Below are 23,972 nucleotides of genomic sequence, written 5' to 3'. Positions count from 1 at the left end.
ACTCTAAATATGAATTTTTACATGATAATATTAAACTACTTGATTTTTATAATTATGTGAAATTCTTGACTCATTGTTGGAAATTCTTATGGATGACCATGCATATTAAAAGAAAGTTACAAGTTATTTTTTACTTTAACACTCATGTGCCTAAAATTTCTTTCTCTAGTGTTGATGGTTTGTTTTTGAAGGAGAGATACTTGATCCATGCTAGTTTGAGATATCAAAATCATATTTTTGGTCCTGGAGATAGTTTTGGCTCCCAAGAAAGCTTAGGTAAGTATTTTATTCATTTTATTTATTCTAATCCCTTTTCTTTCTATGTAACTAAAGATTCAGGGACGAATCTTCTTAAGGAAGGGGGGAATGATGCGAGTCTCAAGGTACAGTTTCAGACCCATGAATGTGATGAACTCACACTACCTCTAGGCCCAACAACAGTATCAAAGGCTAAGAAAATCAAATCAAGATGTGATCAAAGACAAGATTCGATGACAAATCTTTTTGAGGAAAGGGAGAATGATATATGCACAGATGGAGTGAATTTTATTAAATTCCAATTACCAAAGCAGTCAATTTTCAAGCTTGTGAAATTACCATTCTTGTGAGGACTTTTTGGATGGGATCCTAGTATTTTTGGGTTGAGACGTCATCATGACATTTTAAGATCTATCTCTTAACTTTGAAACGCATTTTGAATCACTCAATTTTGAGTTCGGAAGCTCAAGTTATGACCATTTTAGTGAAGACTACGCAAGCAGAATTTTTGAACGGGATTATGACGGGAATTACGCATTTTAGGCTTTTAATTTAAGTTTAAATGATATTGGGTTCGGCTTTTAGGCTTAATTTTTATTATATATGAGTCTAATATTGTATTTATCAGCTGTTATTATTTTATTATTATTTTATTTCAAATTTTTTATAATTATTAAGTATTTTAAGTTATTTAGGAGTTTTATGTTAACAAAAAAGTTTAGTTTAAAACTACCTATTGTTTAGATTAAATTAGAGTTCTAGTATACGTAGAAGTTTTATTTAGATTTATTTAGCTAGCCTATATTTAGGCTTTTGCATTGTACACAATTCATTATTATTCTATTTCTCTTTTGAGTTAATAAATTCTCTCTGGGTTTTTTCTTTTCAAGAATTTCTCTTGAGTTTCTTTTAGAAGAGTTTTAACAATTTTTTTAGATTGTGGGGATCATCTTCAAACTTTTTTTTGCCAAGGTTTCTATCTTGGAGGAAAAATTAGAGCCGCTTGAAGGAGGTTGTGGATTCTTCGTGTTTTCAAGGCTTCTTAGAACTTCTACACGCCACGTTTTATCTTTCCTCAAAAAGATTTGTCCTCGAATCTTGTCTTTAATCAAATCTTGATTTGATTTGCTTAGCCTTTGACACTATTGTTGAGCATTAAGTTAGTGTGAGTCCATCACATTCATGAGTTTGAAATTGTGCCTTGAGACTCGCATCACAAATGACATATCATTAGGATTTACATGATTTCGGTGCTGGTCTTGAACGTCCTACCGATGGTTGAGGTCTGGCATGTATTGCGGATACTCCACAACTCATGTGAGTAGCATCGTGTAGCTACGTTTCAACCCACAGCTTGTGTGAGCAGACCTATTTTCACAGCTCGTATGAGCATACATGTACAAGAATTGACGGATTATAGTTATATGAGTTAGCATACTATGTGTGAGCAGACCTATTTTCACAACTCGTGTGAGCATACATGTACAGGAATTGACAGATTATAGTTATATGAGTTAGCATACTATGTGTAAGCTATCCCAGGTATCCAACGGTATTCTAAATGTTTTAACGGGCATGATCTGAAAGAAAGTGGTAAGAGTTTGATACAAACTAAGACATGAACAAATGTGATTTGCATTGAATTGGTGATACATGGTATAATGAAAGTTGAGATGGATGGTATATGCTTATGATATATGATTAAATGTTGTGATCATCCATGATTAAATTACTTATGTTATATGCTTATATGGCTAACATGTTTGGTGTAAATGCTTAGACTTTGGCCAAGTTGTGGTTCGATTATACCATGTTTAACTTACTTGTTATGTGATGAAATGGTAAGTTGAGTTTTACATTATACAAACTTACTAAGCATTTATGTTTACTCTGTGTTATTTTTCGTGTTTTAAGTGAATCGAAAGCTCGTTCGGGTTGGAAGCTTGTCGGAGTTATATCACATTATCCATAAGCTAAATCGGTAGATTTTGGTATTTCTAGTTTTGGTTATAATGGCATGTATAGGTGTTTTTGTTTGATGAATTAGCCTCTCTTTTTTTAGCTTGTGTTTATGGCATTTTGAATGATGATATGGTGTTAAGTTGGCATGTATATATTTGGCCTTGTATTGGCTATTATTTTGTGTTTGTGGTAATTAGATGATGGAGGTTAAAATGGTAGTTAAAAATGTATGTTATAAGTTGTCCTTTGACAAGTTTGAATGTGGTAATTTGACATGTTGTTTATAGATGACATATGTGCCTAATTGTGCTAATGACTTAGTTGATGGATAGTAAATGGTCATTTTGGTATGAAAAATGTAGTTGGTATATATAGCTTATGATGCTAAATGTAAAATGGTAAATTTGGTACTTGTGAATGTGAATTTGATATGTGAACAAAGTGGTAAGTTTTGGTTAAATTATGCATATGGTTATACATGTTTTAATGTTGTGATTGAGGTGCCTTTGGGTATATATTGGTTGAATGTTTATGTACCTTATTGGGATAGCTTGATTATGCAGGTTTTTAGTGCATTTTGAAGGCTTGTTTATATGTGGAAATTTGGTTGTAGGTATGTGCTTGAATGGGTGAGAAAAATTGCTTGGAAATGACCTATTTTTCGTCCACACGGCCAGAGACACGGGCGTGTGTCTCAGCCGTATGTGACACACGGCTAGGCAACATAGACATGTTTTCCCTGTAGCTTATAAATGTTTGCAAGTCAGGCTGTTACACATCCCAGCACACGGTCTAACACATGGTCGTGTGAAGCCATTTCGAAGGATACACGGCTTGGCACATGGGCTTGTGGCTTGGCCGTGTAAACCAAGTCAGAGAGTTACACGGGCACGGACATGGGCTGGGACTAGAGGTGCTCATGGGTTGGGCGGCACGGCACGACCCGACGGCCCGCCTGAAATATGGGAGGGTTCGGGTAAAAATATAAACCTAAAATATGGGTTTGGGCAAAAAAATGAGGCTTGTTTAGAAAACGGGCCGGGCCTCGGGCACCACTTTTTTGCCCCGGGCCCGGCCCGAATATGTAATGTATATATATTTTTATTTTTTAAATTTTAAAATATTTTTAAAATACTTTTTTTTTATTTTTAAATTAAATTTTTGGTGTTTATTAAAAAATGGGCCGGGCCGGCCGGACTCGGCCTTAGGAAATTTTTCCCGGGCTGGGCCTGGACAAAATTTCAGGCCCATATTTCGTCCCAGGCCAAAATTTTTTTATGGGCCCGATCCGTCCCGGCCCATAAGCACCTCTAGCTGGGACACGGCCGTGTGTCCCTACTTCGAATGTCCTCACTGCCTGAGACACGGTCGTGTGTCTCATCCGTGTGAGTCACAAGCCTGGCCACACGGCCGTGTGACACCTGCAGTTTGAAAATTTTCAACTTCTTCCGAAAAATTCTATATGTTTCCAATTTAGTCCCGATTTGTTTCTAATGTGTTTTTAAGGTTTCGAGGGCTCGAATAAGGAACAATATGTATGTCTTTGGTTGGTTTTGCTATGATTGAAGATGTGAATTAAATGCTTTAAATATTTTATTGTTTTGAATTGAAATCTCCGGTAATACTTCGTAACCCTATTCCGGTGACGGATACAGGTTAGAGATGTTACAAAATACATATAAGTATTTTGGATCATTTTATAATCTTCATTCAACTATTATTCACTGAGTTAAATTTACCACATATGTTCAAATAATTTCAATTCATATATTGAACAATTCCCATAGAATTTTTATATGCTTTCAACATTCTAAATCTTTTAAGAATTTTAATATAAACTTCACTATATTGTGATTTATATAAATTGTAACAACAATCATAAGACGTTAGCCAAATCTTTAATGAATTATCAAACTAATAAGATATCTAAAAGTTATTTTCTTCTATCACAAAAGAGTATCTTTCATAATCAATACTAATACTTAGCGAAAAACTTCATTTTTCTTATTTCGTCTTCGTAAAACTACTTCATTGTATCATTGTTGGCTTTATACATTTAGATATTTGGACTACTAGTTCAGAAACTTCACGAATTTAATTCTACTTGAATTGCGTCTTTTCATTTTGGCCAATCTTATTGCAATAATATTAGTTTGTTTCAGTATCAAATAAGATAAATATTTTATATCTATAAGGATAATATTCATTACTACATTCTCATATCCTTCCTCAGATAATATTAACATAAATAAAATATTTGGACATATGATATATATGTGGCTAATGATATTCATATCACATTAATAACATAAGTTAACTCTACCTTTTGAAGAGTTAACTCTCATTGTTTTTTTATTTATTACTATATTTCCACTTTTAGTCGTCCATGATTATATCCTTTATTTTTTTTATGCTTACATTCACTTTGTAAATTGCATTAAATCTAATAAGATAGACTTCTAAACGTCTTCAGTGATTATTTTATAACCACCATCACAATCATGCTTGAATTTTAATTAAAAATCTATTTGTTTATGTTGTTGCCATGATTAGTCTCAAATTATAATATATAATAAAATAAATTAGTAAAATATACTTGGAGATCTTAACATCATCGTCATTACCCTGACTATTATTAGAGGCATTATTACAAGTACTAAAATAACTTTGCTTTATTATAAAAATAATTTAATTATTAAATTTTTAATCATTCGAATATCATGTATAATAGAAAAACCTATAATGTAGATGAAATTTTAAAATAATAAAAATTTTCATAAAGAATAAGTTTTTTTTTAAATGGAAAAACATACCAAAAACTGGTTAAATAAAATTCTTGGCATATGAAACCTAAAATCTTTGATTGCTTGAGCGGTAAAAAATGAGTCTTACCCCAGTGTGCGAGTTTGACCCTGTCTTTAGGTTGTTTTTCTTTTTCTTTTTTCCGGCAGCAACTGGTTTTGTAACTGTTTTTGACAAAAATCAGTAATAACGCTTTCGTAATCGACTCATTGTGGAAGAAGATGGTAACGCTTATGCTTGGGTTTGAATCCCGAGAAACTTTAGAAGAAAATCATGGAAAAAAAATATCTTGATTGGAACCTTACTTAATGATAAAGTATTGGGTGAATTTTTTAAGGAGAATTATGAAATTAGGCTATTTTTTAAAATTTTTCTCATTAAGTTGATTTTAAAGAGAGTGTGTAAAATTTTTAACGGATTTTAGATAAAATGCTTTTAACTTGGTGCATTTTCAACTTTGGTCAGATGGTTAAATGTTAGTGTTTTTATTCTTGAGTCTCGGGTTTAATTCATTTACTACTCACATTTGTAATTGCATCATGAAATAAAAAATACAAATGTTTATAGGAGAGAAATCGAACTCAAGGCTCAAGAATGTAATTGCAACTATCTAACCATAAAAAAAATCGAACTCAGGACTTAAGAATAAAAACACTAACATTTAATCATTCAACCAAATTTAAAAGCACATTTAATTAAAAACATTTTACTATAAAATCTATGAACGTGTTTTCATAGTCTTTCCTCAAAATTGACCTATCCCAGTAAATTTAAAAAAAAAACATCCTAATCTCAAAATTTTCCCTAAAAACCGGAATATTTAAGGAATTCACCCAAAGAATTTGATAATAAAAATAAATAAAATGTTTTTTTTAATTTAAATCATTAAAAAGAAATAAAAGAGTGCCGTTTTACTTTTTATGTGGTTGGAAAGCTTTGGCACTACTCCAACAAGGGGTTCGACGTGGCATAACAAAAACTAGTCGTTACGATTCCTCCTCCTTTATTATTACCTCATCAGCAAAAAAAAAAAATTAATTAATTAAAATTTCAGTTACTCCGCCATGGAAGTTTCTCTTTGTATTTCTCCTTCACTTACACCCCCAGTCTCACTCCCCCAATCAAAACCCACATTCACAAGGTATTCAAATCCAACGGTGAAAGTCACTTCCATCCAAAGATGCAAATCTTTGATACGAAACAGTCAACGGCTTACAACCAAGGTTGCTGCCAATATTCATGATGTTTCCGTCGTAGCTGATCCTGCTCGAGTCGATATCACTTGGCAAATTGTTGTTGGAGCTCTAGGTGCACAATTAACATAAGATTATGTCTACTAATATTGATTATCTTGCTTGGTATTTATATTTAATACAGTGTTTAATATAAAAAAAAAATTTCTGCAGCTGGGGTTACCCCTTTTTTTGTTGCAGGGATTGAATTCAGCAAAAGAATTGTAAGCCAAATAATTCAAAGCATTAATTGATCATTTGGGAATGGATTAGTAATGGGTTTTTGAATATGTATGCAATGATGTATTTATGGATGATGATTTGTGTGTTTGTTTATGCATTATTGATTGTAGATTGCACAAAGAAGATGTGGTGAATGTAGGGGCTCAGGACTTGTTTTCAGGGGCAATGATTATTTTAAATGCCCTGAATGTGGTATATGCCCTAGTTAATTTACACTAATTATTTTAGGGTTATATAATCAGTTTTGTTCCTCACCCTATAATCAATGCTTGCTGGCAGGTGGATTTCTTCCATGGCAGTCATGGAAAAGGTTCTTCACTGGTTAAAAACAATTTACTACTTTTCAATGTTATAAGATTTCCCCATAACACTTTACATTGTAAAACAAGTTGAAACTTGGGAGCCAAGTAATTGAACTGGTTCAAGGAGAAAAGCTGTAAAAGCTTTCCTGCATATATGTATGATTAACTCTGTAAAATGTACACATATGTATACATATACAGTATTAGTATGTGAATTTCTGGACAATGTGCTTCATTTTGACATTTGTTGTATCTGATGCTTGCTGAACATTGCAAAGGGAAGTATAATGAATCAGATTCCCACAGTTTCAAAGAACTATAATTTAGATTTGATTGTATTTTTTGTGCATGCTCGAAACAAATCTGACACTATCTTAGACACGGACAGCATATCATACTTCGACTTTACGAATCCGAGTATAAGAAAAAGACCTGCATGTACATATCTTAGACACGTAACCTTATCCGACACTTACTCCCGGATGTTAGCAACGGTTTTTTCTACTATGATAAATCACATATTATTGTCATAACTCTATGCACTAAACACAATTTTTTTCCTTTTTTTGCTGTATAGTTTAATTAAACAGAGGAAGATATATATATATTATTTTTTTCTGTTCAAGTACTTGTTAAACTGCAAACGCTAGTTTGAAGTTGAGTTTCCTTCACAAATGCAAATGCTTGTAACTGAAAAGGAAAAGCAGACAAAAAAACTGTCGAAACTAAGAACATGAAATTGCTGAGTCCAGTTGCTTTTGAATAGTGTCATTATTAGCATTTAATGACTCAGATTCTTTCCTTTTTTTCCCCTGAAATTACTCTGCTTACAACCAAAACTGACCCTAACACTGGCTGACACATAAGCAATAACCTGGCAAAAGAAAAAGCAAGGTAAGCAACACTTGGGGCAGATTCCTCCTCTCATTTCAACTATATATCAAGACTTGCAATGCTGAAGAGAGCTGTATAGAACATCCGTTCTCTTTTCTTGTTCATCCATATCTGATTTCCACCCTCTCCCCATTTTAAGAAGAAGAAATGGCTCCTTGTCAATCTTGGTCTGAGCTTCCAAAAGAGCTCATCTCTTACATTGCTAAGTGCCTTGACACTCGCACTGATGTTCTTCGTTTCCGAGCTGTGTGCTGCTCCTGGAGAGCTTCAGTTCCTTTGCCACCAAAATCTCCTAAACTGCCAATGCATTTCAGCTTGCCTGTTAATGATCCTAGGAAGCCTATTGTTTCCGCCGTCATTTCACAAACAGTGGTTTACCGCATTGCTCAACCAGGCTTTCATGCTCATCCCAACCGCAAAAGCTGTTTCATCAGGGTGGAAGAAACGGAGCAAGAGAACAAATTCCGCCTGGTGAACCCGTTTTCTGAGCGTCTGATCAAGCACATGCCTGCCAACTTTCCCAAGGAGATAAACCATCTCAACTTCAGGGTGGAAGAATTGACCAAGGGTTTCAGTATTCGACTGCTAAAGGATGATGGTAGTTCTGATCTCCATGACAACAATTTCTGGACTCGTAAGCTCAAGCTTGCTTCGGATTTTGATTCGAGCTACAAGGCTATTTCTATCTCATCAGGGCAATTAAGACGTGCGAGGCTTGATACTTACACAACTGACATCCACTGGTGTTCGCTTGATACTGAAGTTCATTATCGTGACATCACCAACTTCGATGGAAAATTCTTCATGGTTAATATTTATGGCGTTATTTTGGGGATGGATGAGAGCTTTTACACCCTGGATGAGGTTCACACATCTCTGGAACAAAAGGACTGGGAATGCGAAAGGTATTTCGTGGAATCATGTGGCCATCTTTACTTGGTTGTCAGAGACTTCCTCATTTGCCCTACTCTAGTTCAATATAATTATACACTTGATGCTTTCATGACCGAAGCCAAAGATGCTAATGTGCCGGTTAAATTCAAAGTTTACAAACGGATCCCTAGTGGTGACCAGCGGAGTAGGTTTTGTTGGGTGGAGGTGAATGATTTGGGTGATCGTGCATTCTTCGTCAGCACTGATTGTTCCTTTTCCTTTTTGACTCGAGATTACACAGGGTGTGGTGGGAACTGCATCATCTATGTTGATGAAATAGACAATGTGGAGCGTCTTAGGAAATTTGAACCTATCGAAGCAGACAACGACAAAGAGGGTCTTAAGCAATTGAAGAATGGAAAGGTCAGATTGTACAATTTAGCGGATCGATCGAGTGCACCTCTTGCATTATTCCCACACTACTTGGATATGTTCTGGCCTCCTCCAACATGGCTGAAGTGGGATCAGGGCCCTTCTAATGCCTGAATACTGTAAGTTCAAAGTGCTTATATTAGTTCCATTTTAGTAGAAACCGAGAATCATAACTGCTAGCTTAACCTTATGTTGACAGATGATATGCTTGATGTGATAATGTTGTATGCGTTATTCATTGTTGTGAAGTTATCTTGCTTCATGTTTGACAGTAATGACTTTTCATGTCTGTGAGTACTATGTCTGCAAACTAGCACAATGATTAGGCATTTTTATCGGTAACCTATGTTGATTTTCTATACCACTGCGCACTATGAAATTTTGCATGAATACGTGCATAGAAGAATGATTATTAAAGATTCCCTCATCGATCCAACTTTCATTGGTTTGCTACGTTAGTTAGGTTGTCGGTTCTGTCATGCTTTAACATGTGCCCGTTGCTTGCATTAGTTGTTCTGTATCACCTTTAGAGCCGCCCGACAGCTACACGACAATAACGTAATCACCAATTATTGTGTTTTGTGCTGAATTTATATCAAGTCATAATCTATCCTATCTAGGACATAATCCGACAAGAAAAAGCATAGGGTGATCACTTGTTAAATTCTTTTTATGCGTGTCATACGTTAAATCGATGATTCTTGTACTAGTTAAGGTAACTGAGATAGGAACATCCTGTTATTATGGAAGTAAACTGAATTTGTGCTTATTTAGTAACCAAGTTGACAATTGGACCTAAAATAATGTGCCTTCCCTGATTTACAAGTTAACCACATGTTAATGTCCTAGTCGATAGAGATTCAAATGGATATGTCATTACTAAAGATTCATGGCAAGACCATAGATCGAAGAACATTAGGTTGTAGGTATTAAGTCTGCTCATTAATCATAATTCTATTGAACTGCAATGCCACAGTCCTAGGTTATATCACTTGCTTCCGGTTTTAACAGGTGACACACTTTCCCCGAGTATCTTCTATTGCCATCATTGGAAACAAACAGATCTGCAGGTTCCATTATAATAGATAGATACCGTAGTTGAGATGAAACGATTACGTGCCACGTATGGCTAATCCCTCAGTAACCAATCAGCGCAGCTTATAGCACAAGATGCTCTGATATGATACCTTTTTGACAAGTATTATTGGTAGTTGAGATTATGCTTGCACTAGTACTATTAATCTTCCGACACTTAGATCATTAGTTGCTGCATCTGTACAAGTTCAATATCGAATAATTTGAATGACTTACCGTTTGGAGTTGATCAAAGTACTTAATATTCAGTTTTGTGTTCTGCTAATTGTAATGATAGTTATAACCAGAGTTTGTTTAGCTTTAAATCTTTGAAATTTTTACTAATATGACTTGTTGCACCGAGTTCTTCGCCATGCTAAATATCTTTAATCACATTGAAAGCATAACATCATACATATACTATAATAGTTTCAATGCATTTCCTTCTTACATCTTTGTTTTAGAAACAAGTAGTGTCTCAATACAACAGCATCATGTTAAAGATTTATGTCTATCTATGTCTGTTTTCCTGGCCTAACATACCTAAATGAGTGATCTGTCTTGTTACAGAAGTTTGAGCCGTATCAAATCTGAGAAGATGCAACGAACCGACTATTTATTAATCATTCCATTTGCAGTGCCTTACATTATATCAGTTGAATACCATATTTATTGTAACTTGTATCGGTTCTATTCTTTTAACGCAGGTGTCCAGGAGACAAGCTTCTGTTGGAAGGAAGCTGCAGGCAGCACTCTTATATCCCTGGAAAGGAAGTACTAAATAAATCAAGTGCTGTTAGTTTAAGTGTCTTATATTAGAAGTATGCATAGGCGGGAGGTGTTTCACCACCATATTGTTGTTTAAGACTTATGTTTTCCTATCTGTCTGTGGGGAACTCTTACAAACTCTATGGTTATGTTATGTTATGTTGTGTTGTGTTGTGTTGTGTTGTGTTGGAATATGAAATCTGAACCGTTTTGGTATGATTTTGATGTTTGTTATACCTAAATATTTAACTGCTGCTTATCATATATTTTAATTGACCATAAAACTAAGCAAATCAAACCATAGTGTCACCATGTTGGAGAACCATACTGGAAGACTTTAAGGTCTCCAAACGCGTCATCCCTTATGTAAATGGTCATCAGCATCAATGACAACAAGGTTTATGATTTGTTTGGTAGCATTAAGTAGTCAACTTCCCCGTATGCTTAAATAGTTGACTTTATACCCCAAAACAAAAAGGGGGAAAATAAAATTAAAGGAGTTTAGTTTGGGTTTGATCAGTTTTGTGCATGTATATAGCGAGTGATACAAAAAAGTCACTGGAAATGATTGATTTGAATTGAACCGAAGGGTTGATGTTAAGTTGGGGGAGGGTATAGGTATAGACAGTGCAGAAAGGTTTGACAAATGGCTAAATATATATCTGTCGTTTGAGATTTTGATATTCATTATCACAAGGAAATGAAGAAAATGACTTCCCTAAATATATATTGATTTGGACTTGAAAATCCCATTTTCATAATTAAAGGATAAAGATTGCACCATTGACTTTAAAAGTATAAGGATGAATCATTCATGGTTCATGCTGCTACGCGATGCCTGTATTCAGGAACTATAATTTCAAACACAAATACCCTAAGGTCACTGGATATGTATGAAATTGTAGTTACGCACCCGATGTAAGAGGTGAAATTTTGACCTAAATTAAAAATATTGAATTTGAGTTTAATTCAGCCCGCCCCTATTAATTTTTTTATATAAAAACAAATTTTAAAAATATAATATATTAAATACACAAAACTTGTTTCTAAACAAATTGTAAATACATTTAAAAAAATCTTCATTAGCAAAATTAACAGAAAGAGTTATACAAGATTCAAACAATAATAACAAAATAGTAGTAATATAATAGCAAAAAAAATTAGACTGATCCGGGTCAGTCCCAAGAAAAGAAATTTATCCGAAGCTTGACCTATTTAAAAAAATAAATCTTATTTTTTATCCAATTCATTCTTAAACTTACATTTTTATCTAAAACTTCTCACTTTTCAAATTAATATTTAAGTCTACTTTTAATCTTGTGTTGTACTAATAGAAATAATGCGTAATATTAACTGTTCTGTCAATCAACTATAAGGAGGTACTTTATTTCCGATAACTTTCGAAATTAATAGAGTTTAATGGTTAAATTTAAAAAAATAAAAAATATATATAAAAGGTTAAAATGTTTTTCAAATTACCATATTCTTCATATATTTAAAATTTAATTCTTCTATTTTTATTTTCAAGAATTTAGCCTGTTTATTTTTTAAATTTTAAATTTCTAGTTCAGTTGTTAATATCATTAAAATTATTCATTAAAATCGTTGATGTGACATTTTAAAAAAAATTTATTTGGTAAAAAATGGTGTTGTAATGAAGTTGAATTTAATAGAAAATTTTAATGGTATTAACAATTGAAGTTACATTTTTAAATCCACAAAGTAGATGAATTAAATTGCTTGAATTAAATTCTAAATGTATGAAGAGTACGCAGACTTTAAACCTTTTTTAACCTTATAAAAATGCGTGTAACAATTTAAAAAGATATATTATAACAAATAAATATAAATTTGATTGAAATAGAAAATTAAAAATAAAAATGTTTTGGGTTGGACTAGGAATAGATTCTCTCAAACTATTTTCTCTTATCACAAATTGAGCTGATAACTACTCATTCTAACACAAAAACACTACACCATGTTTGGTTGGGTGTATTGGCATAGCCATTACACTCCTATTCCGTGGGCCCCACTTAATCCACTTTAATTCTTTGTTTGGTTCAGTGTATTGCTAATACGGGTCTATTACATTACAGACCTAATCCTCAAAATTCACCGATTTCTAATCCTTCCTTTTGCTCAGTTTAGGCACTGCTTCAGTTTTATACCCTGTTTTACCCTCCCGATCGACGCTTCCCCTTTCCGTCTTCTGTTCCTTCCTTCTAGCTTGGGGTTTCTGCCGATTTGCTCCCTCTGTCTCTCAACCTTTTCTTTTCTTTTTCTTTACAACACAATTTACACTTGGCCTTCTCAACCTTTTCTTTTCTTTTTCTCTCTGTCACTCTTTCGCTTGCTCTCAGTTGGTGGTTTTCCAAGTTACTGCAACTGAAAGGTAAACCGGTTTCTAACTCTCTTTTGCTCTCAAACTGCAGCTACGGTCATGGTCTGCATGAGTTTGTTGTTTTAGTTTATAACATGCAGGAAGAGGAAATCAACATGTGTTCCAAAAATAAAAGCCTAGAAAGAGATGCTAGAATCGTTTTAGTTAGATCTCTAAGAATCAACAGTTATCCACTTTTAGTTCTTCATCGTTTTTCTTTTTTCGATAGCATAAAATATCTCATAATATCCTGATCAACAAATTCCATATGCCAGGTAAGGGACTATGAATTACCTTAACTTCTCACTGCCCAGGCCCAGGCGAGGGCGGCAGCCTTTGGTCTCTATTTTCATTTTATTTTTCCAGCATGTTTCATACAGACGGCAGCACTTCTTTGAGAAGCACCTTATAATCTGTTTTTTGGTTTCACTTCAAAAGCCCTTTTAGAAGTGTTTTGGACGTCAAAAAGAACTTTTTGGAGAGTAAAAAAGTAACTTCAGAAGCACCTTATAATCTGTTTTCTGGCTGCAGCTATTTCTGTGATATTTTTTCAGTTAGAGGAAAAGAACATTCAATATAATCTGATGATTTCTGATTCTGGCAAAAAGAGTTTTTTGTTTCTTCAGGTAAGTAAGTTTGTTCATAGCTTGTAGATCTATCTCCTACTGCTGAAACTTGATATCTCATTAGTTTTATTGCGCACACACACATTTCATTTGCTTTGTTGAGGCATTTGCTGTGTTGCAATACATGAAGGAAAACGTGAGTACCCTGTTACATTCGTTTGCTTGCCTTGAAGTTATTGGTACTATTCTTTTAGGTCATAATTATGACACTATTATCTGGTTCAATTTATATACAGGGTGTGAAACCAGACGTTGTCACATATACCACACTTATGAAAGCTCTTATCCGTGTTGACAAGTTTCATAAGGTATAACGTGTCCTTCCTGTTATGAGAACGAGATAATAGCCCTTTGCTTTTCTGCATCACAAATAATATTTTATGTGCCTTTGTATAGATAGCCATTTGGATCAGTTGCATGCTAGCTTTGCTTTTTGCTTTTTTTGTATTCTTTCTCCGTATATGACTATGTTGAGTCATTTGATTATAGTTATTGAAGATTTGAATCTCGGCTGTAAGTCACCATCTATTGAAACAACTATAAACTTGCATCTTACCGAGATCTGACTATCCCTCACCCCTCCCCTCTCTTCTCTAAAAAAAGTAGGGTTAATATGAGATGTATGCTTATTTTTGTTGCAGAGTTGTGATTGACAACAATGCTTGTGAGGATGCCACTGTTATCCAAGTAAGCTTCTTGCCTCTGCCTTTGCTGTAATTAGGTTATCTTATGTGGCTAATTAGTTCCTTAGATCTCTGTTTATCAACCTATCTATAATGGTTTAAATATGAATTTTGCTGGTTAGGTTGACAGTGTCAACAAACATGGGATTCTCCTAGAAGTTGTCCAAGTGCTTACAGATATGAATCTTACAATAACAAAGGCATACATATCATCTGATGGAGGATGGTTTATGGATGGTAAGGGTTTTTTTTTCTTATAACCTACTTGAATTGTATGTTAAATCTCGGGTTAACCAGTTACTTGTATGTTTCAGTCTTTAATGTTGTTGACAGGCAACAAAATTAGAGATAAGGAAGTTATGGACTATATTCAGAGTGTAAGAACTTACCTCATCCTTATTGTTCAAAGTCAAATAATCTAGTTTTCCTGTCCACTAAAAAACGTTGAAAGATCAAACAGATTTGTGGTATTGGTCTGATCAATTCTGCTTCTGCATCAGTTGCTCTTAACGTAATGCATTGCATGCATCATCTATTTACAATTGTAACATCCATGTTTTGTTATTTAAAGATACTCTGTGTGGTTTGGATTAAGGTCCCAGTTGTATATGAAGAGATGATTTTGTCTGGTTGCACTCCTGATAGGAAAGCTAGGGCAATGTTGCGGTCTGCTCTGAGATACATGAAGTAGGCAGTGAAGTCATTGTTGACAATCCATAATCCATATGGCTAAAGCAAGTCATGACTGAACAAATTGTTGTTTGAGTTATCAGTTTGAGGTTAGTAGACATGATCTTTTGATGTATGAACATTTTGTATAATTCCATCGTGAAAATAAGCTTGTTTTCTGCTCACAAGTTACTTCGTTTAAAATAACCTACAATAAAGTGTTCTTTAGTTGAGAAGTATGGACCTGCACATTTTTATTAAACATTTTTAGAAAACTTATGTCAAATTGGAGGATTCAATATTGTTGAAAACTTACTGATGGATTAATTTTAATCCATCCAACAGAAAACTTGTGCAGCCTCTCATGCCATCTCAGCCTGGGAATGTGGGGGCTACTTGTTGTTCAGGAATAGGTACCAATTTAATATTTATATGTTAATTTATCTTATATATCATTTACTATTATTTTATTTATAATATTTTAATTGTATACTATAAATTATTAGCATTTTAATTGTATACTATAAATTCGTCATTACTATATTTATCTCTATGCTATTAATTACTCACGAAATATTAATTATACATCATATATTATTAATGTTATAGTTACACTAGAGTTCGTTGATTTTTGCTAGGTAAATACACATTCAAACTTTAGATTAAATTATATATTTTTATTAAATTATATTTAATAATAATTATGTTAAATTATATTTTATAGTATTATATATTATGATTTTAGTAAATTCATATAAGAATATATTTAATATTAAGAATTTTATTAAATTATATTTAATAATAATTATGTTAAAATATGATTAAATTATTTATTACTGATATTAATAATCTTATTAAAATTTAATAACAATAACAATAACCATTTATTTAAATAAATTTCTGCTAAGGGTATTCTAGTCATTTTAACTTTTTTCCTTATGCTATTACATCTCCATTCCATTCAACCAAACATAAGAATACTATTACGCCTCTATTCCATTATATTCAACAAAACAATTGGTTTACTATTACGCCTCTATTCCATTATGCCTCTATTCTAATACAGCGAACCAAAAGTGATGTAAATGGTTGAGATAATTTGTTTGAAAAAGAAAAAAGTTAGTAACCCAAGATGCTGTGATATGTTGCCATCTTCATTTTGGGATAAAGGCCATGAGAGAGCTGGTTGCTTATGTATTAAATATTTATCCCCATACTCCCAATTTCCAATCCTCATGCATCTTCTGTAGTCAAAGATTTAGTTTATATACTTTTTGGACCTCACATGAATATTTATTATTCTATTATTCAATGAGGTCTGAAAAGTATGAGAAAAGTTAAATTCTGATATTAATTTTTATATTTTATGTAAATTGTGAATTTAACTCTTATAATTTGATTTGATATTTTTAATTCCTATGTCGAAACCATTTTTTAATTTGAAAAACGGGGATCGACTTTAAAATGAAAATTGAAGTCGCTACCGATATTTTATTGAGGTGTGATCGGATCACCTTGAAAATAATTTTAGGTTTGCGAATTTTGAGAAAACAGGTTCGGGAGTCGGTTACGCACGAGGAAGGGTTAGCACCCCCGTGACGCCCAAAATTGGTACCGAATTGATTGTTTAATGTCTTAATGTCGAAATTTTGAAAGCTTTTATCTTGAATAAAATGAATTGGATGATAAGGCTCACTGATTTCAAAAAAATAAATTGTTACACTCAGTAAGTTAGAGTGCAACATTTCAAATCTTCAGAATTAAGTTTATCTTTTGACTTTTAAAACCTATGCATTTTGAGAAGGATATCTGATTATTTGGGTCAAATGAGAAAATCAAAACTCAGTAAGTTAGGGTTTGATTTCACAAAATTCCTAAATATCGAATATTGTCTTTATTTTATTTTTTGAAAAAAATCCTCATATCGAGAAAACAACATGTCATATCCAATGCGTTAGGACACAACGTATCGAATTCCCGAGAATGATTTTTTTATTCGTATGCTTTGATTAAAGAATAATCTCGGTTATTTAGATTCGACGAGAAAAGTTGGAACCCAATACGTTAGGGCTCAATTCTTTCGAGGATCCCAAATACCGAACTTTGTGTTATCTTTGAAAAACTTTTTGAATAAAAATGCTCTTGATACTTGAGTGATATTAAACATAATTTTTTTAAACAAATAAAATCAATGGAATAATAACGTACAACGTGAGGCGATAATTCGTAAACTTATATGTTAATGAACACAAATAATCCATAAATACCAATAAACAAATACCATACACATAAAGGCAATAATCTCTCATCACATGTAAATATCAACATTAGTATTTAAAACCTAATAATAATAAAAAACTAAGAAACAAGCAAATTAACACAAACACCAACCCAATGTACAAGTTTTGAAATAACCAAAAAGCATGAGGAAATAAATTATATATATGAGAATAAGTAAAAATAGAATAATATGGGATAAATTTAAACAACACTCATAAAGGATTTAAAATAATATTAAGCACAAATATAAAAATAAGGTTAGATTTAAAGATTAAATATATCAAAAAATAATGAATATAAATACTTAAATAAATTTTTAAAAATCTAATAAGGATTAAATTGGTTTTAAAACAAAATCAGAAAGAAAAAAAACGAAAATAAAATAAAATTGAAGGACAAAAATGCAATGCACGAATAACATGGGGGACTAATTGGGAAATATTCCCCATCCTCCCAAAACGCAGCTCTGCGATATGGACTAAAATGAAGCAACAGTGACATGTCAGGTAGAATTTAAAAAAATAAAAAGATTGATTTGGATGCGCTTTAAAAGCGAGGGACTAAGCGCGCAAATATCCCTCCCCATGCCAGAATACGTGGATCTAGCCGCATCTGGGTCGGGTCATCGGGTGAACGCCAATACGACACCGTTTTAGAGCCATTGGCACGGGCCTAAACGGTGTCGTTTTATGCCCAGTATAAATGCCCCTTCAAAACCCTAAAACCAGAATATTTCAAAACTCTATTAGGCTATCAGAGAAAAAAAAAGAAAAAAAACTAAACCTCTCTCACCCTTCACCGCCAGTCTGCCACCTCTTCGCCGCGATTACACCGTCAACGGTGGTCAAAGCTGCACCCCTAGGGGCTTTTTAGCTCCTCCTCGCGCGGATCCGAAGGCTTTTCGAGGTAAACCTTCTCCTTTCTCTTTTGTTCACACGCGATTAAAAAAATAAAAAGAAAATGGTAGAGAAAATTGAATAAGAAAAAAGAAAAGATCACCTTTTGAAACCCCCTTTTTTTTCTATTGCTTTTCTTTCAAATATTTTTGCTACAATCTCCGTGGGTCTCCCCTTACAGATTTTTTTAAATCGGCCTTTATAGTGCCAAAAAATCCAAAAGAAATAATCAAAATCTAAATTTTTTTTACAACTGTTATCTGTCCTTTTTTATTTGGTGCTGCGTTGTTCGTATTTCGTTTGTTGCAGGAATGGTCGTACGATGACGTGGCACGGCGTAGCGCGTGGAGGCGTGGGGAGAACGGCGCTGGAAGCCGTTGCGGCGCTCGTGCTAGGGCTGAATGCCTAGGGTTTCTTTTTCTCTTTGGTGTTGGGCCGTATGTATTCGGGTTTGGGCTTGGGTTTTAATGGGTTATTGTAAACGGTTTTGGGTCACTGTAATATGGACATTTTGGACATTTAATATATTTATTTTTGTTTTTATTATCCATATTGGGCCGGGCAATATTGGGCCATTACACTCTATACTTTTTTTTAAAAAATTTTAAAGTTTTAATCTTGATCAAATGATAATTGTTAATTTATTAAGTTTTGTTACATTTAAAATATGATGCGGGCATTTATAATTTCATTTCAGTTTACTATTTTCACGTGTTACACACAAAAATTATAGTAAATGAATTTAACAAATAACAATTATTGTTTGCATCAAAATTAAAATTTTAAAATTAATATAATTGTAGAACATGAGCTAAATCTAAAACTTTATGCATTGTACAATAATAATAGTAGAACTTAATCAAAACCAATTTACTTGTTTACGTATAAATCAGGGTTCAAATTTTAAAATTTAAAAAAATACAAAAATTAAAGTTAATCAAATTGAAATATAAAATTGAATCTATAATTTTATAATTTATACAAAGTATAAAGATTAATAGTAGAATTTGATGTAAGAGAAATTGACGAAGTGTAAAAGTTCACAGATTTGGCCGAGTTTAAGTATAATTTTAACATACTTTATATTTACCAAACCAACTTAATCCGAAATATAAATTTAAAATTTTGTCTAAACCCACTCATACGTGTAAATGACTAATTCAAACCTATTTTAAAATATCCATATTAATTTTAACTTCTATTCAAACTCTGGAAAATATTCCGACCATCAAGAGGTGTAATGGAGAGAGAAAGAACGAGTTTTTATTGTGAATGTTACGATGGGGGCTTAAACCGTGTGGGTCCATTTTTTATTGTGATTTGCAGGTTGGACGGGGGACTTATCCTTTTGACACTCCCCTAGCCCTGAACGTAACCAACTATGTTTCTTTCCTCCTTTTTCCTCAGTCAACTTTCAAAAGGTGTCTCCTTTCTCAGACCAAAATACCCTCTCCCCATTGGTAATGGAAATTGTTATGATTTCAGAAACTTTTCTATAGCTACTACTTAACCGATAAACAAGAAAGTTCAAACTTTTGCTACTTCTATCTACAAAAAATGATTTTTTATTTGTTCTTCTAATCATGGATGCTTATGTTTCATCTAACTACATATGTTTATTAATTGATTTTTCTTATAATTTGAGTAAATTATTGATTAAGTGATCCCACATAGATTAAATAAAAGAGACAAAGATCAACTGCCATTTCTCAACAGAAGACTTTGACATTTTCAGATATTGGCATTGGGATTATATTATTTGACTATAATTTGAAGGCTCCAAGCTAAAGTCTTTCGATAGACCAGTTTTTCTTTGATCAAACAAAGAGATAAGGCTAATAGCCTAATAGGGATCAAATATGATAATAATTTAAAGTTTGGTGGAGACTCTGTTGGCTGAGAGAGGGTGTTTTTGGTCTTTTCAAATAGAGCGTAAGGAAGGAGACACGAGGTTGAATCTGAGGATGGGTTGGAACTTGGATGTAAAGAAATGTGTGACTCATGTCTTAGGTAAGAAAATCTGTCATTTTGTCAGTGTCATTTATGTAATTTCCCATAATGAAGAATGTCATTTTTATAATGAAGCGTTCTTATAAATTGAAGGCTAATACAGCTTAGGAGGTTGGGGATTGATTTTTTGTTCTTGCCACTTTGTAGTTTGAGATTCTCCTTTTGTTCTTTGAAACCCCGAACTTAGCACCAAAACTTTTAGTTTAGAAGTGGAATCAAAATAAGGTATGGGATATCAGTATTCAATCCATTTCTTTTATTACTTAAAATTAACTAGGGTCTTTGTTAAAGCTTTTTTTCTGGTTTTGGGGGGTGATTTTGTTTTCCCAAATCACCGAGTTTCATGGTTTGTTGCTTTGTTTCTCGGTATTTATTTTTCTTCTTATATATGATGCAAATGAATGCATTTGAGGTCTGAAATGAGTTTTTTTTAGCTGAATTTTTAGTACCAAGTTTTCTTTGAGCTAACATGTGTGTTGTTGTAAAAGGTATAATCTTTATGCTCATGCATGTTTGAAAGTAATTGTCTTTTCTTCTTTAAACCCTGCCTTTTTTATGTTCTTATCCTTGAAATCTTCACTCTCTTGGGGAAATATAAAACAATTTCATAGTTTCATATTAAATAATGAATGTTTGTATTGTTTCATTGCAGAAAAACTTCATGTTCTTTTAATTTCGCTTACAACTTTTAGTTCTATGTTAGCAGCATAGCTCTGGTTTGATTCTGCAAATTTTTTTCTTTGTTTTACTGAAAAAGCTTTAGCTGCATGAATCTATTAGATGCTTTCTGTCATTTTAATGAATGAGCTGCTTTTTATTTCCCTTTCAAGTTCCTATATAAACCTTTTTCATGTTAATTCCTTGCTGATATTTGTTTATGAAATATATTTTACCTGAAGATTGAAATAAAGATTTTTTATACATCTTGCATCATCCTGCCTGCCTACTATTTCATTCATACAATCTTCTTTGCCAGCTATGTTACGCATGAAATCAATCTATATTTTTACTCTAGGGGCTGAAAACTTGTACTGGTGTCCATCTTATGCATGGCAGACGTGTTAGGTTATTAACACATGTAGGATCTTTCCTGTTTTATGCTATGTACCGTTTTGTTGTCACCATCATTAGTCGGATTAAGAAGACTTGAACTCCATTTCCTTTCCATTTGGTGCATCTTTTTTCTTGTTTGATTTCTTCTGATATAAAAGAAAAGCTGGTGTTACTTGATTTTTCCATCATAAAATATAGCTAATGCCTTTTGTTGACCTTCTATGCAGAATTCATCCGGTTCTTCTCTTTGATGTGTTATTCGTGCCAAGCAGCAGTTGTTGGAAATGTTTGGGTGATTTAACTTATTCATAATAACAGTGCTATCGGTTAAATACGGAGGTACTTTATCAGAAAGGTTTTGCAGTGCTCCGTTGTTGTCTTTTGACTCGTAGGATTAAATAAAAGAAACTTCTGCAATGCAAACGTCTCAGAAACATAAAATTACAGGCAAGTGCATTGACTGGCCCGTGCAAGAGCTGGAGTCCTATTGTTGGCCTCCCAACCAGAGCTTAGAGCCATACCAGTCAGGTTCTGATGATGGCAGCAATAGTGTGCAACATTCAGTTCCTAACCTGGAGCGATACTGCACCCTTGATTCATCGTCCAGTATGCAGAATTCTTCTTCGACAGCCAGTTTTTCACCCGATGGCAGTCCTGTTTCGCAGCAAAACTACACTTACCCATTGGACCTTCATCATTCCCCGGAAAATACGTGTGCTTCACCAATAAGTGGTTCTTGTGTAATAGACAATGAAAATGACTTGGGGCTTATGATAAGACAACTGGAAACTGCTATGCTAGGCATCGATTCAGGTGATCTTGACCTTCATGCAATAGCAGCTTCTGGCAGAGCCACTAAAGTTTCCGTAGAAGCGGAGAGGTGGAAATACATGAAAGAGATGATCGCCAGAGGGGACCTGAAAGAACTGCTTTGTACTTGTGCCAAAGCTATAGAAAGTAACGATATGTATATGACTGACTGTTTGATTGCGCAATTACGTCAAATGGTGTCAGTTTCGGGTGAACCAATGCAACGACTAGGAGCCTACTTGTTGGAAGGGCTTGTTGCACGGTTGGCTTCTTCAGGAAGTTCTATTTACAAAGCCCTAAGATGCAAAGAGCCTGCCAGTCCTGAACTGCTTTCATACATGCACATCCTCTATGAAATCTGCCCGTATTTCAAGTTTGGCTATATATCAGCAAACGGGGCAATTGCTGAAGCCATGAAAGAAGAAAGTAGAGTCCATATAATTGATTTTCAGATTGCCCAAGGAAGCCAATGGTTGACCCTAATCAATGCTCTTGCTGGTCGATCCGGAGGACCTCCAAGCATCCGTATAACAGGCATTGATGACCCTACATCAGCTTTTGCCAGAGGAGGAGGACTTGAAATAGTGGGGCAGAGACTACGCAAACTTGCTGAGTCATGTAAGGTACCCTTTGAGTTCCATGCTGCTGCTATTTCTGGCACTGAGGTTCAACTTGAAAACCTTGGTATTCAACCTGGTGAAGCCATTGCTGTAAATTTTGCCATGATGCTGCATCACATGCCAGATGAAAGTGTGGACACTCAGAACCATCGGGACAGACTGTTGAGGTTGGCCAAGAGTTTGTCCCCAAAGGTGGTGACGCTCGTTGAGCATGAAGCAAATACAAATACCGCCCCCTTCATTCCCCGTTTCCTAGAGACAATGGGTTATTTTTCGTCTATCTTTGAATCGATTGATGTTAGCCTGCCAAGAGAACACAAGGAGCGAATCAACGTTGAACAGCACTGTCTGGCCCGGGAGATTGTCAACATTATAGCATGTGAAGGGCAAGAGAGAGTGGAACGTTATGAACTTTTTGGGAAATGGAGATCAAGGTTTATTATGGCTGGCTTTACACCCTCTCCATTAAGTCCATTTGTAAATGCTACCATCAAAACTCTGCTGCAAAGCTATTGCGATAAGTATACTCTTGAAGAGAGAGATGGCGTTCTTTATCTCGGCTGGATGGATCGAGCTATAATTGCTTCTTGTGCATGGAGATGTTAACCGAAGGATAGCTGTTATTTACATTTCATCTTTGGCATACTCAGGATTAGCACTTAATTTGATGAGAATGTCCTTTTCAGGGATGTAATGAAAACAAGTCCTTTGTACAACTAAATGTTAGTCATAAATTCTAGTGGTTAACTGTTGCAGCTTGTCTTGCATACGCGTTTTACAGTGCAATGTTCACATTGTTGGACTTATCAGCAAAACAAACTTGTTTTCTTTTCATTTCATGGAAATAAAATGGTGGTAGCTGGTTCATTTGCCTGAAAACGTTCACATTTCAGTTGAAAACTATGACAAACAAGGAAGAATAACGCAGGGATATTCCACTCTGTGGTCCCGGTCGAGTCAAATCCTTCATATGCCCCATCAATTGTGTCGGGTAGCCTCCCAACATTGCCAGCAATCACCCTGCAAACTATTACATCCTTCTTCAAATTCAACTTGAAGGAACCATACTGTAACTCACTACTTGTATTCGATTTAATCCCATTTT

At 34.0% G+C, this 23,972-nt stretch overlaps 3 protein-coding genes and 2 long non-coding RNA genes across 8 annotated transcripts; all 5 read left to right on the top strand.

The window, feature by feature from the left end:
* The first annotated feature begins 6,049 nt into the window (after positions 1-6,049).
* Positions 6,050-7,034, top strand: LOC107921151 (uncharacterized). The gene is made up of 4 exons (XM_016851025.2): positions 6,050-6,330; positions 6,429-6,478; positions 6,608-6,689; positions 6,777-7,034. Exons 1-4 carry the CDS (start codon positions 6,087-6,089, stop codon positions 6,821-6,823), a joined length of 423 nt encoding a protein of 140 aa, XP_016706514.1. The 5' UTR covers positions 6,050-6,086; the 3' UTR covers positions 6,824-7,034.
* Positions 7,035-7,456: 422 nt separating this feature from the next.
* Positions 7,457-11,056, top strand: LOC107921150 (F-box protein SKIP23). Its single transcript, XM_016851024.2, has 2 exons — positions 7,457-9,117; positions 10,780-11,056. The coding sequence occupies exon 1, from the start codon at positions 7,841-7,843 to the stop codon at positions 9,110-9,112; it is 1,272 nt and encodes a 423-aa protein (XP_016706513.1). The 5' UTR covers positions 7,457-7,840; the 3' UTR covers positions 9,113-9,117; positions 10,780-11,056.
* Positions 11,057-12,876: 1,820 nt separating this feature from the next.
* LOC107921331 (uncharacterized) lies at positions 12,877-15,763 on the top strand. Of its 4 annotated transcripts, XR_001691023.2 has the most exons (9): positions 12,882-13,232; positions 13,496-13,846; positions 13,977-13,982; positions 14,083-14,154; positions 14,488-14,533; positions 14,652-14,766; positions 14,844-14,906; positions 15,175-15,308; positions 15,544-15,763. It is a non-coding gene; the product is annotated as an uncharacterized lncRNA (long non-coding RNA). The 4 variants fall into 4 exon arrangements; XR_001691021.2 differs by lacking the exon at positions 13,977-13,982 and having other exon boundaries at positions 12,885-13,232; XR_005909287.1 differs by having other exon boundaries at positions 12,877-13,232; positions 13,496-14,154.
* A 2,124-nt stretch (positions 15,764-17,887) lies between these two features.
* LOC121213833 (uncharacterized) lies at positions 17,888-18,915 on the top strand. Its single transcript, XR_005909286.1, has 2 exons — positions 17,888-18,384; positions 18,684-18,915. It is a non-coding gene; the product is annotated as an uncharacterized lncRNA (long non-coding RNA).
* Positions 18,916-20,455: 1,540 nt separating this feature from the next.
* LOC107921996 (scarecrow-like transcription factor PAT1) lies at positions 20,456-23,622 on the top strand. The gene is made up of 2 exons (XM_016851804.2): positions 20,456-20,609; positions 21,665-23,622. Exon 2 carries the CDS (start codon positions 21,854-21,856, stop codon positions 23,471-23,473), a length of 1,620 nt encoding a protein of 539 aa, XP_016707293.2. The 5' UTR covers positions 20,456-20,609; positions 21,665-21,853; the 3' UTR covers positions 23,474-23,622.
* The last annotated feature ends 350 nt before the right edge of the window (positions 23,623-23,972 follow it).

Source organism: Gossypium hirsutum, chromosome D01 (assembly GCF_007990345.1).
Source record: "Gossypium hirsutum isolate 1008001.06 chromosome D01, Gossypium_hirsutum_v2.1, whole genome shotgun sequence".
In the NCBI taxonomy this organism is placed as follows: domain Eukaryota; kingdom Viridiplantae; phylum Streptophyta; class Magnoliopsida; order Malvales; family Malvaceae; genus Gossypium; species Gossypium hirsutum.
The sequence above is the reverse complement of the archived record's forward strand: the minus strand, read 5'-3'. Positions and strand labels throughout refer to the sequence as shown.

Bases quoted from the DNA above. Each gene is read 5' to 3' on its own strand.
- LOC107921996 (XM_016851804.2), top strand. From the start codon at position 21,854: ATGCAAACGTCTCAGAAACATAAAATTACAGGCAAGTGCATTGACTGG.
- LOC107921150 (XM_016851024.2), top strand. From the start codon at position 7,841: ATGGCTCCTTGTCAATCTTGGTCTGAGCTTCCAAAAGAGCTCATCTCT.
- LOC107921151 (XM_016851025.2), top strand. From the start codon at position 6,087: ATGGAAGTTTCTCTTTGTATTTCTCCTTCACTTACACCCCCAGTCTCA. The intron at 6,331-6,428 runs GTGCACAATTAA...AAATTTCTGCAG, and splicing joins AATTGTTGTTGGAGCTCTAG to CTGGGGTTACCCCTTTTTTT. The intron at 6,479-6,607 runs GTAAGCCAAATA...TATTGATTGTAG, and splicing joins TTGAATTCAGCAAAAGAATT to ATTGCACAAAGAAGATGTGG.